This window comes from Myotis nattereri, assembly GCF_964212035.1.
Source record: "Myotis nattereri genome assembly, chromosome: 3".
NCBI classification, from domain to species: Eukaryota; Metazoa; Chordata; class Mammalia; order Chiroptera; family Vespertilionidae; genus Myotis; species Myotis nattereri.
The window spans coordinates 203023934-203038552 of NC_138077.1; the positions used below are offsets into that span (position 1 = coordinate 203023934).

Below are 14619 nucleotides of genomic sequence, written 5' to 3' on the forward strand. Positions count from 1 at the left end.
TCTCTCTCTCTCCTCTAACCTGTCTCAGTGCCCCATTTCCTGGACACTGAGCACACTGGGTCTGATTGAGGGAGCCACTTCTCCCCATCTCAGCCTCTGAAGAGAAGGGCTGCATCACTTTCATCTTTGTACTCCCAGTGGTACCCATTGCACAGTTGATGCCCAGTGGGCTCTGGGTGATTGGCCCTTGGGTAGGATAACAGGTGCTTCCTCCATGGGGAGGGGCCTGGAAAAGAGTTTGGAATTTCAGGGGAGACACACCTGACTGAAGTCAGACAGATCTAGCTCTACGTGGTGGTGCGCTTCATGGGCCAGTGGCCTCTCTGAGCATGTGCCCATCTGTGAGGCGGGGACATTACCGGCCTCACAGGGCTGCAGTGATCACGGCTGAGACTGTAGGAGCACACTGCAGGTGTTTCCTCCCTGTTCCGCCTTCCCAGTGCAAGGCAAGTACTGTGGGGCCTTGACTTACGAGTGTCCCGACTAACGAGTTTTTCGAGATACGAGCCGTCTCTCGGCCGATTTTTTGCTTTGAGTTGCGAGCTAAAATTCGGGTTACAAGGCAGCTTCAGATACCCCACCGGTAGTTGGCACAGCCAACGTCACAGTGAACGCCACAACATCAGCCCAGCATCACGTGTCTCACACATTCACTTTAAGATTTGACATACGAGTAATTTGAGTTATGAGCTCCGTCACGGAACAAATTAAACTCGTAAGTCAAAGCCCCACTGTACAGAGTCAAGACCCTGCCCTCAGCCAGGCAGGCTGCTGGGGACCATTTCCTTGTTCACCAGGAAGACCCCAGGGGCACCTTCCCCAAATGTCCAAGCCATTGACTCTAATGGACTCCACTCTGCCCATCTCCTGCCCAGCCTCTGATGCCACCCCCTGCCTCCAGCTGCTGTGCCCTTTCCTGGAGCAGAGGTGGGTCCTATGGAACATGCTTGCACCCCATCTTCCCTGCCCTGCCTCATAGCACCCATATCTCTCAATGGACCCCTGGGCCCCGAGTCGTTCCCATGACATGCTTCTTCCTCGTGCTACTCCTCCAGGGGGCATCTTCCTTCCCCGGGAGAACCAGGGGCAAAGGCAACGTCGGGCTGCGAGGGATCGCGCTCCAGCGCTAAGCACCGTCTGCACATCTTGGAAGAGAGACTATGGGGCTGATGTGGGTGTTTCCCGGTGGAGCACGGGCTCAAGTTGGACACATCCGGGCTCTGATTCAGAACTTGATGTTAGGTAAGTTGGCCTCTGTAAGACTCAGCCTCTCCATATATAAAATGGGTACATGGATCTGACCTCCTGGGGGAGAGGAGGCCAGAAAGGAAGAAATGCATGGGATGCATCAGGTAGCGGTCCAGCATGAGGTTGCCCCTTCCTTACAAGATTGTAGGAATGGAAAAAAATGAGGGACACAAGTCAAAGATGAGGCAGAATTTATTCTCATTGTGGGCAAGTTCAAGACTCATGATGGAGACCACAGAGAGCGGACCCCTGGGACCCTGGAGGGCACCTCACGCCGGGGACAGGGGCACACTTTTGCAAGTGCCAGCCCCACTGGGTCCCCCCTGACTATGAGGATCCAGAGTCCAGGAGCTGGGTCAGAGTGGGGTGGGGGCGGGAGGAAGACAGGTCCTCCCCAGATCCTGTCCTGACCATGTTTCCGACTTCCATAGGAAGGAAGAACAGCTCGGCTATATAGTAATATATAGAGGTGTAGAGAGCTGGCCGTGGCACCTGGGCGGGCTGAGACCCCCCAAATTATTGCAGGAGGGAGAGGGGGCTCAGTGCTGGTGTTTCCACGGAATAGCTGTGCTGGCCACAGGGAGGTCTAGGCCTGCCCCTCCCTTGGGGCCAGCAGGGGGTTCCCAGCATCCTGCCCCATGGGGTTCCTTGGGCTCTGCCAGCTCCCCCTGGGGTGCAGCCTTCTCACCCTGGGTGCCTCTTATGTGCTTTGAAGACCATTTTTGCATTGTCAGGAGTGAGGAAAAAATATTCTGACATGGTAGAAAAAGATATTTACATACCCTGGTGGGCCGTAAGGGAGGGGGTCAATCTCTGAATGGGGGCGCTGCCCAAACCCCCTCCCACCCACAGCTGTCCACGTGGGATGGTGAAGGGAAAGAGCCCTGGGAAGAGGCTCAGCTCCAAACTTTGCCGCTGTGTGACTTGGACAAGACACACTCCCTTGGTCTGCCCAGACGGTGCAGGAGCGGAGGACTTGGTCCCTGATGGTCCCTGACTCCGGGCAAGGGGCTGGAGGGCAATGAGGTTGGCAGAGGGACTGCCAAGTGCGGAGCCCTGGGCTGTGGAGGGGCATCAGAGACTAGAGGGAACTTGGTGGCCTCTGGCCAGGCAGCCAAGTCCAGCTGAGGGCATCTCACCAACCCTGCGGTGATGCCTATACAGAGGTGGCCAGAGGGGCTGGCCGGGAACCCTGTTTTCCTGGTGAAGCAGCGGAGGAAGCCAGGTGGAGGCTGCAGGTGGCCCCCCACCAGCTAGAGGGAGGGCTCAGACCTGAGATAGAGCCGGGAGTGGGATCCCCTGGGGGGAGACAAGGGTGGGCCTGGTGCTGGTGTGGTTCAGAAGTGGCCCCTGGCTCCGGCCTCCAGGCCTGGGGGGAGGTGGGTGTGAGCCCCTCTCCAGTCGCTGTGGCTGCTGGGACCTGGACCCACATTCAGTGGGCAGTCACACCGAGTTCCCTGTTCACAGGCGGGGACACTCAACCTCATTCATGGCCTGCCACCCACGGTCACATGTACACGTGCTCCAGTCTCAGTGAAGAAGCCTGTGGGCCCTAGCTGGCACACATCCATGCTGGGACCTGGCAGGTGGACACACATGCACACAGTCCATGACCTTGTAACAACACACCCGATACGGCACAGGAGCACATGTGTGCGGACACACACACACAGGCAGGTGATCGACGTCTCTGTGGGGCTCAGTGGCGTTGAGGCTCCAGTGTCTGGGACAGAGAAGGCCCTCTGCCCTGGGGCCAGGCGTCCCAGCTGTGCTGGCACCAACGGTCCCTTTCAGGTGGCCTGACCCCGATGACTCAGATCCGGTGGGGGAGTCCTTGGCCTCACTGGTGCCTGGCAGGAAGGCAGCCAAGGAGAGGGGCACAAGCCCGGGGCCACCCTGACTGCTGGCCAACCCCGTGAGTCCTCCGACAGCTGGCATGACCTGGGGCCGCGGTGGTCTGGTCAGAGGTGCCGGCGGGGCCCCTGGGTGCTGGTCAGCTGGGCCCTCATGGTCTGGATGCTGCCCAGGATCTTCTTCTGGTGGCCCATAAGGGTGATGCCCAGGGCGCGCACGTCCCTGTGAGGGAAGGGTGGTGCTGGCCAGGTCGGCCTGGGAGGCTGGGAGCCACGGAGACAGGGACATACTCCTTCCCGGGAGCTGCCTCTGGCCCCCTGCCCTCTCCCCGTGCCCCTGCCCCAGGGGACCACCACTTACTGGGCGTTCATTCGCAGCACCATCCCCAGCGAGGAGTAACCACCAGCGGCAAAATGGTCCCGGTAGCGGCCCATTCGGATGGAGTCCAGCCAGTCCCCCACGGTGAGGCCCCCGCTGCCAGCCCCGCCCCCGCGGAGGTCAAAGCAGCTCCGGGCAAAGGCGGGGGCCGGGCACCTGGGGCACAGGGGCCCTGGGTAAGTGCCTTCCTCGAGCACCCGGCATTGACCACCCCCAGCCTCCATCCAGGCCCAGCAGTGGGCAAGGGTGTAAAGGGTTAGACCCCAGGCTGGGAAGGAGAGGGCTGAGGAAGGCCCAGGCCTCACAGGGGTCAGTGCCCAGGTCAGGTCGGACCTGGTCCAAGGGTCAGGACAGGGCTGTCCAGGGTCAGGACTAAGCCAGGGCAATGCTGGGAGGGCAGCCGGGCTGGGCCAGAGCTGGGGGTGGGGGTGGGGGGGCGCCAGGCACCTGCTGACCGTGGCTGTGGTCCTGAGACTCTCAGGGTTGCGGATCAGGGCATCCAGGATGCTGACTATCTGGGAAAAGCGAGGCCGCTGAGCCCGGTCCTTGTGCCAACAGTCAAGCATGAGCTGGTGCAGGGCCCGGGGGCAGCCCATGGGTGCTGGCAAGCGGTACCCCTCCTCCACGGAGCTGATGACCTGGGGAGGGGGGGCACAGGCTGGGCTCGAGGCTGTCCTGCCTCAAGGCCCCGCCGCCTCTGCCCGGCCAGGGTCCCACACTCACGTCCCGGTTGGTCATGTTCCAGTAGGGCCTCTCCCCGTAGGCCAGCACCTCCCACATGACCACACCAAAGCTCCACACGTCACTGGCCGAGGAGAAGGTCCGGAAGGCGATGGCCTCGGGGGCTGTCCAGCGGATGGGGATCTTCCCTCCCTGTGAGGGACACAGGAACGGTGACAGCTTCTCCTTAGCCCGGCCGGGGGCTGAGCACTGGGGCCGTTTCCCACTGGGGTCCTGCTGAGCAGTCCAGGGCGGGAGACACAGCCAGGGGGCCTGGGAGGAGGACTGGCCAGGGAGACCCGCACCCAGAGCTGCCATGTGGACTGAATGATAGACAGGTGCGATGCCCGGCACACAGTGGACACTCAGCATCAGTCAAGGGGTCTCGGCCTGAGCCAGGGATGCAGCTCAGAGACCATGGCGAGCACGCCTGTCCCTCTCTCCCTTTCTCCCTCTCTCTTTCGGGAGAGGGGGTTGTCACAAACCCTTCCTCTGAGATCTTATTTGGAGGCTCAGAGGATGAGATGCAAAGGGAGGTTCTGACTGAGGCAGGGGTGGGGGCCTGAGCCCCTACCACTCGGCCTCCTGCCTTTGAGGCAGCCCCCAAGGTACCTCCAGGGGAGCCCAAATCTCCATAAAATGCATTTTTGAAAAAGCTTATATTTAGTCAAACTTTAGAGAGACAAACGTGGAGTCACTGTGTTTCAGCCAGACGCGAACTCTCCCACAGCCTCCCAGCGCGTGGCAGTGGGGCCGGCCCTGGGGTCCACAGCCACCCAGGACTGAGGAAGGGGAGGCCAGGCTGTTCCCATTACCAAGGGGACACCTTTCTCAGGGGGAAGGCCACCTTCACTGAAGGACAGGGTGTGTGGGGGGTCACCCTCTGTCCCACGCTGCCCCTCCCCGGGCCTATAGGAGGGGAGGGTGGGCCACGCACCGTGGTGGTGTAGGCGGCATCGGGGTCGTCCTCCAGCACCCGCGACAGCCCGAAGTCGGACACCTTGCAGACCAGGTTGCCATCCACCAGGACGTTGCGGGCGGCCAGGTCGCGGTGGACGTAGCCCAGGCCGGAGAGGTAGCGCATGCCAGCGCCCACCCCTCTGAGCATGCCCACCAGCTGCATGATGGTGAACTGCCCGTCATGCGTCTGCGGAGGACACGGCTTGGGCTGCAGGGAGGCTCTTTGCAGTTCGCAAAGTGCTTCACTGCTTGGGAAGCATAGGACGGGTTAAGGTTTGTTCCCACTCCACTCACAGCAACCCTGAGAGGTAGGTGGGGCAGGGAGGACAGTGCATCCATTTTGCAGAAGAAATAAAGGCCCAGAGAGGTCAAGTCCTGTGTCTAAGAGCACCCAGCAAAGGAATGGCTGGGAGGGCTGGGGATCTAGGGATTTCCACGACACCCACCATGCCTCCCATCTTGGGGCGGGGGCCTAGACCCCACAGAGGCACCTTCTGAGCCGGTGCCAGGGCAGCAGGACCCCATGCAACACGGGAACTCTCACATGATGGGATTAAAAGGCAGCGTGACTGGCGGACCGTTAAGACTCTGTAGCTGGCTCTCCCTTCCCCAGGGCTGTTGGGTCCAAGTTTCCGGGGTGTTTGGAGGCCTAACATTATTTCCAACACCCAGGCTGACCTTCCCTCTCCCAGCCCATGTGACGGGTGAGGGGCACGCACCCTCAGGAAGGCGTCCAGAGAGCCGTTCTCCATGTACTCGGTCACGATCATTGCCAGGCGGCCTGGGAAAGGGACGGGAGGAGAGGCTGCTGGTGGAGGAGTCAGGGCTGCGGGTCAGAGACCCCGGGGATGCCCCCCACCAGGAGCTGGGCCAGCACTGATGGCCCGGGGAGCCTGGGGCTGCTCCTGGGTCCCAGACGCTGGGCCCCTTCCTGACCGAGTCGTCCGAGGATGTGAGGTGGGCCTGGACAGAGCAGGTGGTGTGGGGACGGACCCAGCCCCGCCCTGGGCCACGGGGCCCTGCAGGGTGAGCTGCCTTCCCCCACCCCGCACCTACCACGCGTAACGACGCCTTCCAAGCGGATGATGTTGGGGTGGTCAAACTGACCCATGATGGACGCCTCACTCAGGAAGTCCCGCCGCTGCCTCTCCGTGTAGCCGGCTTTGAGGGCCTTGATGGCCACGGGCATATCCTGCTGCCCCGGCACCCGCAGCCGCCCGTAGCAGACTTCTCCGGACTCTCCTGTGGACCGGGAGTGGGGCAGGTAGGGAGGGCGGTGGTACCCTCCTTCCTCAGCCCGGATCTCCACACCCCCCCCCCAGGCTCACACATGCAAGCACCCCCCTGGGGCCTGGCCATCCCAGGCGCCTCAGTCCCCCTCGCCCGCTGCCCTGGTGCCCTCCACGCCACCCCCACCCCCACACCCCGAGGCTCACCGGAGCCAATGATTTTCTCGATGTGGATCCTGGAGGCCTCGATCTCTCGGGTGAAGCTGCGGCCCGCTCGGCCCGGCTCCTCATAGGTGTGCGGTTCTGCATAGAACTGGGGCTCCGGGATCTTCCCCCGGGGGTGGTGCAGGGGCAGGAAGACAGGTGGGGGTGCTGAGGGGCCAGGGCAGAAGGGCCTTCAGTGGGGTCCCAGAGGCCTTTCCCTCCCAGCATCCCGTGGGCCTGGGGCGGGTGTGGGGGAGGGGGAGGAGTGTGTCTGGGAATCTCAGGGTGTGACGGCAAACACGAAGCGCCCAACATGTGCTCGCCAAGTGAAAGCAGGTCTCTATGGAGTCGCTCTGGAGTCTCTAGGGTCCTGGGGGGTCTCCAGTGAGTCTGGAGAACACCTGTCATTTTCTGGGGTCACTTCTGCTCAATTGTTCTGGGGCAAAAAGTGGCAAAAAAGATTTCATTTCAAGAGCCAAGCTAGACGGATTGAAAATGGTTCTCTAGACAACTGTGTTAAGAAGGATTCTGAGGCTGCATTCAGGCGGAATGGGAACCGGTACCATGACTGATACTAATGTCCACCTGGGCACAGAAGTGGGGTGTGGAGGTAGGCACCCCCTGTATTTGCTTTGTTTTCTGGGGTCTCTGCAGGGCCCTGAAAAAACTCTCTCTAGCAGGGGTTCTTGTCCAAGAACATATGAACCTCCCTGAGGTTGTACGCAAAGCTGTGAGTGCACACACTTGTACGTTTCCCTGGGTGGGGCGGGGGGGGGTGTCCCTCGCATCCTCGGCGGGGTCTGTGAACCCACAGAAGGGGAACTGCACCGCACCTTCGGGGTCTCAGATCTCTGTGATGTCCTGGTGTCTATCTCTGGGGCTCTGGTCTTTCTGTGGGCACCCTTCTCCTCTCCCCGCCCCCCCCAGACCAGCCCTGGCTCCCACCGTGACCTCCTCTTGCCCTCCGATCCTGGCCCTGCGCTCACCCTGCCCGTTCTGGTAATGCATCTTCTCCTCATCCGAGTCCTGGAAGGCCTTGCTGTAGCCGCAGTGCCTGTGGGGGATGGGCACAGCTCTGCCTGGGGTCCCGCTGCCCTAGACCCAGCCCCCAGCCCCGGCCCCATTCAGGGACAAATCAGCACTCCCCTCCCTGCTGGCAGCACCTGACACCCCAGCCCCTGTCCCTGCTGAGGGGAGTCCCCACCCTCAGGCTCTCATCTCAGCTGAACTGTGATGTCCTTGACATTTATAAAACCTTCATAATTTATACAGTCGAGTCCACTTAGCCCTCCCAGCAAATTCTGTGGATTATTAAGCCCTTTTCTCATGAAACTGTCCTTGGTGAAGGGCTGAGAGATGAGGCGCTTGATGCCAGTTCTGCTGGGACCTTGGAAGGCCCCTTCCCTTCCCTGGCCTCCGCTTCTCCACCCACTGGATGAGCCTTCCGCTTCTCACTGCCGGGGACCCTAAAGCCACGTGAGCACAGAGTCCCATCCCCACCTTCTCTGGAAGGGAGGGGAGACGGGAGAGCGACTCAGAGTGTGGTGTTTCGTTAAGAGAGACCTGGGTTCAAGGCCCAATCCTGGCATCCATTTGGCATGTGGTCTGACCTCTCTGATTGTCAGGCTACTCGCCTGCAAAACAAGGTCAGAATCCCCACACCACAGGAGTAGCCTTAGGGTGAAAGGAGATGGAGGTAGGTGCTGAAGGGAGACCAGTGGACTTGCTAGTGGGTGGATGTGGCATGAGAGAGAAGTCGAGAATGACAGCTGGGTTGGCGCTGGAGTAGCCCCATGAATGGTGGTGCCATGTCCTAAGCTGGGGAGCCTGTGGAGGTGCAGGCTGGGGAGGTGCAGACGGTGCAGGTTTGTCTAAAGCACATCCGTGTGGAGATGGGAGTGGGCAGCCGGACCTCAGGGGAGAGGTCTGCGCTGTGCCACATGAACTTGGGGGCCGTCAGGGTGAACATGGGACTGAAAGCCATGGGCCCTGAGGAGGTCACTCAGAGAGATGGACCTGGGACAATGGACAGGGGGCAAGGCCCCAGATGAGCCCAGGTCTGAGGGGCTGGGGAGATGGAGGACAGGCCAGAGATGTGGACAAAAGTATATGTGTGTGTGTGTGTGTGTGTGTGTGTGTGTAGGGGGGCGGGGGAGGGAGCTGGGAGTTGGCGAGAGAAAAGCGTCCCTTCCAAGAAGGAGGACAGAACAGCTGTGTCTGTAAGTGTGCCCAGCCCCAGGCATAGGAGGTGGCTCGGCGCTCCGGGGGGATGGGGGGCTTGGAGGGGCTGGGGCCCAGGGCCACCCACCTCTTCTTGCAGATCAGCAGGAGCAGAAGCACGACCAGGCCGGTGATGAGGGTCAGGCAGATCCAAACGATGGTCCGGGTGTCATAGCGGGGCCCTGCAGGGGGAAATGGGTGGGGGAGGCTCTCAGGCCTGGCCTCGGGCCCAGGGTGCTGGTGGCTCTCCCTGAACCTGGGGGCAGCCTCTTCAGGTGAGAGTCAGCCCAGAGTCAGGACACAGGCCACCTCCTCTGACCCACCTCCCCTCTGCTAAGCTTCTCCTTCAAGACCCTGCTGCCCCAGGCTTCCTGGCTTCCCACCCCGGTGCAACCACTTCCTGGGGCTGTGTGACCTGGGGAGAGTTGCTAGACTTCTCTGAGCTTCAGTTTTCTCACCTTTAATATGAGTTTAAAAAAATGCCCGTTGAGAGCTGCACCTGCCAGTCTCAATGAACCCTCCTCACCCCTTCCAGGGAGATATTATCTCCCATTTTCAAGTGAAAAACTGAGGCTCTTACTCAAAGCCACACGGTGAATGGGACGCAGCTGGGCCAGATTCCTATCTGCACAGTCTCACTCTGGTATCCACCTGGGAGCCGTGGAGGCACAGCGCCCAGCGAGTGCAGGTGAGCACAGCCATTAACTCAGCCTTGAACCCTCCTATCCTGGCACCACCCCTGGAAGCTGCCTGAGGGTAGGAAAAGACCCCGGTTGGCAGGGGGTACAGGGGGTACATCAAGCTTGACCTTGTGGGCTGGATAAAACCTACATTGATCGGCCCCTGCCCCAGGGTTTCTGATTCAGAGAATCAGCATTTCCGATAGCTCCCAGGTGCTGCTGACACTGCTGGCCCCACACCACACTGTGGGACCCACTGCTCTGGAGGCTGGGGCAAAGTGGTGGGTGGGGGAGGGGCACAGAATTTGCCCCCAAACTGACCATGTTCAAATCCTGCTTTGCTGGGTAACTGTGGGCAATTCACTATATTGCTCTGACCCTTGGTTTCCTTGTCTGTAAAATGGGGATGTGGATGATGCCAACGCACTAGGGCAGCGGTTCTCAACCTGTGGGTCGCAACCCCTTTGGGGGTCGAACGACCTTTTCACAGGGGTCGCCTAAGACCATCCTGCATATCAGATACAGTGGGGCCTTGACTTACGAGTTTAATTCGTTCGGAGACCGAGCTCGTTAAGGAGTTCGTTAACTCAAATTACTCTATCAACTCAATGCAAAAAATCGGCTGAGAGACGGCTGGTATCTCAAAAAACTCGTTAGTCGGGACACTCGTAAGTCAAGGCCCCACTGTATTTACATTACGATTCATACCAGTAGCAACATGACAGTTATGAAGTAGCAACGAAAATAACTTTATGGTTGGGTCACAACATGCGGAACTGTATTTAAAGGGCCAGAAGGTTGAGAACCACTGCTCTAGAGGGTCTCTGGGATGACAAGCAGGCTGTCCTGCTGGCAAAGGGCATCATGATGCCTGCACGTCACACGGATCTTCGGTAAAAGCCAGGGTTTTGGCTGTTAGGAGCTGGGTTGCCTTGGGGCAAGTCCCTTCCCTTCTCTGAGCCTCAGCTGCTTTCAGCTGTGAACATGCCCAACCAGCCCCGGCACCAGCTGGGCCAGTTCCCTTCCTCTGACGGCCTGGCCCGGCCCAGCTCCCGTGCCCTCCCTGCACTCACGTGGCTTCCCCGTCTCCACCTCCATGGCCTGGCTGAAGCGGCCGCAGCCTGCCGAGGTGCGGGCTCGGACCTGGAACACGTAGCGGGTGCCCGGCTTGAGGCCCGAGACCGTGGCCCTGGTGGCGGCAGCCTTGAGGGTGGAGTAGCTCTGCATCTCCTTGTCCTGTCCACGGGGGCGCCGTCAGCCAAGGGCACCCCTGCCTGGCGCCGCCCCCCCCCTCCCTGCCGGAGGCTGGTACCTTCTCGTAGTACTTGATCTCGTACTCCAGGATGATGCCGTTGGGCTGCTCGGGCTCCTGCCACAGCAGCGAGACGCTGGTCTGCCCGGCCCACTCCTGGCGGATCACCACCACCTGGGAAGGGGCTGGGGCGGGAGGCCGGCCTTGGTCAGATGGGTGGATGGGTGGTAACTGGGGCCGGCCTCGGTCCCACCCCTTCCCAGGCCCTGCGTGGGCCATGCTTGCTGGCTGTCCTGCTTCTGCCCCGGAGAGCCTGCCCGCTCCAGTCCTCCTGGCAAATCATAGGCTGCCGCCTGGTCAGTCACCTGGGCTCTGCTGCCTCTGGCCTGGGATGCTGGGGGTGGCTTGACCCAGACAAGGCCTGAGGGCCCCGGCTTTCGCTCCTCTTCCTTCTCCTCTCTGGCCAGGCCCTGCCACTGAGAGTGCAGGCCCCCAGCAGCCCCAGCAAGTAGCTGCTCTCGTCCACTCTGGGGTCCCATCACCTGATGTCTCTGCCTCCATGTCTCCCACCCCAGCCCTCTGTGCCACAGCTCTCAGGACTGCCCGAGGGAGCAGGACGAAGGAAGGGCACGAATGGAGGGAGCCCGCACCCTCACCGCCGGGCTTGGAGGTATGACCAGGACGGATCAGTATACTTCGGGAAGGGACATGAGCCGAGCCTGGCCCATTTGAGCTCAAGTGTTCTCACAGTCACACGAAGACACCCATTCACCCTCACTCATTGACCGATTCACCCGTTCCCTCCTCCATCCATTCCCCTCCCTCTCCCCTCCCTCCCTCCCTCCCTCCCTCCCTCCCTCCCTCCCTCCCTTCCTCCCTCCCTCCCTCCCTCCCTCCCATGTCCAGTGCAATTATCCTGGAGTGGGTCTGCTGCAGAGTGTCAGACAGAGACCCAGCCACAGCCAAACAGGAAAGTCCCTGCAGGGAGGCACCCCCCTCTCCCTGTCCCTCCAGCCCGCAGGCCTCCTCTTCCCCCTCTGCTCACCCCTGCGCCTCCTGTGTCCCCCACCTGCCTCATATCTGGGCATCTTATCTCCTGGGAGGCCTGGGAGTCCCCTGAAGGCAGAGACCGCACACAGTAGCTGCTCAGTAAACGCTGTACTTTGACACGAAGAGTTAAGAAGCGACTCCAGAGGTAAGTTGGAGGGTGTGGTTCATAGGTGACCCCACAGTCTGGGACTCACAGCCCAGCCCCTCTTGCTGGCTGGGTCTCATGGCTGCAGCTTCCCCATCCAGACAGCAGCTACGCTAGCGAGCTAGTGGGCACCCCTGCCAGGAAGACCGAGGATCCGATGGGACCATTGCAGCGATGCACGCGCGGAGCCAGGAATACCAACACCTCTTAAAGCGGAAGAAATTGCCAAGGCAACAGTGTGAGTGGGGCAGACAGAGGGAGATCAGAACTCCTAGGTGGGAGGGAAGTGGGGGGGCGCCAGAGAAGGCTTTCGGTAAAGAGGGGGTTGTGGAGAAGAGGTGAGGACAGGACGGGGAGCAGTGGTCTCTGAGGATAAACCTTGACCATTTGCTCAAGGCTGTTGAGCTGTGGGGTCCACTCTATGGTGCCCCTAGGGTTTCCTGAATGCCTTCCACAGGCCCGGCACTGGGCTAGGACCTGGGGAGACTGCAGGGACCCAGACAGCCTTCAAGGCGCTCACGGTCCCCGAAGGGAGACAGTGAATAAGAAAACAAGTCAGTGCATGATGACAGGTTGGTGAAGTGCCGTGTGAGACAGGAAGAGGGAGCTGTGATGGAAAGGACCTCCCACAGGGGTCAGGAGGGACCTGGCCATGTCAGCTGGGCTGGCCAGGGTAGGCCTCCCTGGGGTGGGGATGCCAGTCGAGCTGAGGACTGAAGGAGCCAGCCATGGGGACCTCACAGGGAAGAGCGTGTCACTGCGATGGAGAAGCAAGGCCAAGGCCCAGCGGGGGAAGGGCTTGGTGTGTTCAAGGGTGGGAACCGAGGCCCGTGTGGCTGAAAGGGAAGAGCCAGGCAGGAGTGGATGGGGTCAGGCAGGAGAGGCAGGCAGGGGCCGCTCATGCTAAGAACTTTATATACATTTAGGCAACCAACCCAATGGGAGAAGATATTTGCAAACGATATTTCCGATAAGGGGGCTGATAGCCAAAGTATATAAAGAACCCATGCAACTCAACAACAGAAAAAGAGTCTGAATAAAAAATGGGCAAAGGACCTGCATAGACAGTTCTCCAAGGGAGACATAAGGTAGATGGCCAATGGATCTATGAAAAGATGCTTCACACCGCTATTATGAGGGAAATGTAAATCAAAACCACAGTGAGATACTACCTCCCAGCTGTTAGAATGGCTGTTATCAATTAGACAAGAAATGGCAAGTGTTGAAGGGGATATGGAGAAATCTTACATTTTTAAAGCTCATTCAGGATGTGGTGTGAGAACCAATGGTGGGCAAGGTAGGAGGGGGCTCCTGTGGTTGTCCAGGCAACACGTGATGGGCACATGGGAGGGGCTATGGATGTTAACTGTGTGTCCCCCCTCCCCCCAATGAATATATTGAAGCCCAAACCCCTAATGTGATCATTGGAGCTGGACCTTCAGGAGGTAGTTAGGTTAAGATGAGGTCATGGGGGAGCGGGGGCGGGGGCTCATATTGGGATTGGTGCCTTTATAAGAAAAGACACCGGAGAGTTCACTTGAGAGTGAGACAGATGTGAGTTCGATTCCTGGCTCTGCCACTTCCTATGGGGTGATGCTGGGTGGCTCTCTGCCCCTCTGTTTCCTGCGCTGGGACTTGGTGGGAGAGGCGTCTGCTGGGCCTGCGTGGTGTGGGGAGGAGAGGATGGGGCGCGGTGGGGGTCCAGGCCACGTGTGCGGTGGCTGCTGACAGGGAAGCTGGCTGCCACTGTGGGCTTAGGTCAGGCTGTCACTTGATGGGCAGGACCCACCAGAATTTGGAAAGAAAGAGGTTCCAGTGGCTAAACTCAGTGCAACCACCGGCTAGAAACAGAGATAAAGGCTGGCTGTTGTCCAGACCAGGAGACCAAGTCCATGGGCCGGATGCTGGGCCAAGCATTTTCCTGTCCTTCATTTAAGCCTCCTAACAGTGCCTCGGGCAGGTACTATGCATGCCAGTGCACCAGGGAGCAAGCAGAGGCAGAGAGGGAAAGTTCTGGAACCCAGCCCTACGATGGCCGTGAGCCCCTGCCTCTGTGCTTTCTGGATCATAGGATGCATCCTACTGTCCTAAGGGAGCCCGGAGCTCCAGGTCCTGGTGAGCAGGCCAGGCACAGAGAGGCAGGCACCAGCCCAAGGCCACGCAAGCCTGTGCAGCGCTCGGGGCCTGGGAGGGCAGGGCCAGGGAGCTGGGCACGGAGCGGCTCCGCCTACCTGCCTGGTTCGTGGTGATGTTGACGACGGCGGCCTGGCGGGGCTCGGGGCTCAGGTCCGACACGCCGTTGACGGCCTCGATCCAGAAGGAGTAGTTCATGTGGGCCAGCAGGTTGGCCACCAGCAGGCTGGCCTGCACCAGGCTCGTCTGCTGGGGCACGAAGCGGGTGCCGCTCCCGCACTTCTCGCAGCGGCCCAGCGCCCAGGGGCAGCGGCGGCACACGGCGTTGTAGGTGATGTCGCTGCGGCCGCCCGGGTCCAGCGGAGGGGTCCACTCCAGGGTCACAGAGGTCCCATTCACGCTGGAGATGAGGTTCACTGGTGCTGAGGGCGGCCCTGGGCGCAGAGAGTAACAGGGGGAGGAGGGTGAAGGGTATTTATTTGGGGTGGTCCAGTTCCCCCCACAGACCAGCGAAGGTCTCTGGCTCCCCCAAGATATTTGGGGTTC

The 14619-nt window shown here is 60.3% G+C and overlaps 1 protein-coding gene across 1 annotated transcript in view; it reads right to left on the minus strand.

The window, feature by feature from the left end:
- Window positions 1-1423: 1423 nt before the first annotated feature.
- The window catches only part of EPHA8 (EPH receptor A8), a gene marked incomplete at its 5' end in the record, with an annotated part of 34136 nt that continues 20940 nt past the window's right edge, over window positions 1424-14619 (minus strand). The window contains 13 exons of the mRNA XM_081085516.1: window positions 1424-3324; window positions 3463-3636; window positions 3928-4118; window positions 4204-4353; window positions 5138-5347; window positions 5880-5941; window positions 6217-6402; window positions 6597-6761; window positions 7580-7647; window positions 8902-8995; window positions 10567-10729; window positions 10806-10930; window positions 14172-14507. Of these exons, the coding sequence (XP_080941642.1) occupies window positions 3210-3324; window positions 3463-3636; window positions 3928-4118; window positions 4204-4353; window positions 5138-5347; window positions 5880-5941; window positions 6217-6402; window positions 6597-6761; window positions 7580-7647; window positions 8902-8995; window positions 10567-10729; window positions 10806-10930; window positions 14172-14507 (2039 nt within the window). The 3' untranslated portion in view covers window positions 1424-3209. The remainder of the gene's footprint in view (window positions 3325-3462; window positions 3637-3927; window positions 4119-4203; window positions 4354-5137; window positions 5348-5879; window positions 5942-6216; window positions 6403-6596; window positions 6762-7579; window positions 7648-8901; window positions 8996-10566; window positions 10730-10805; window positions 10931-14171; window positions 14508-14619) is intronic.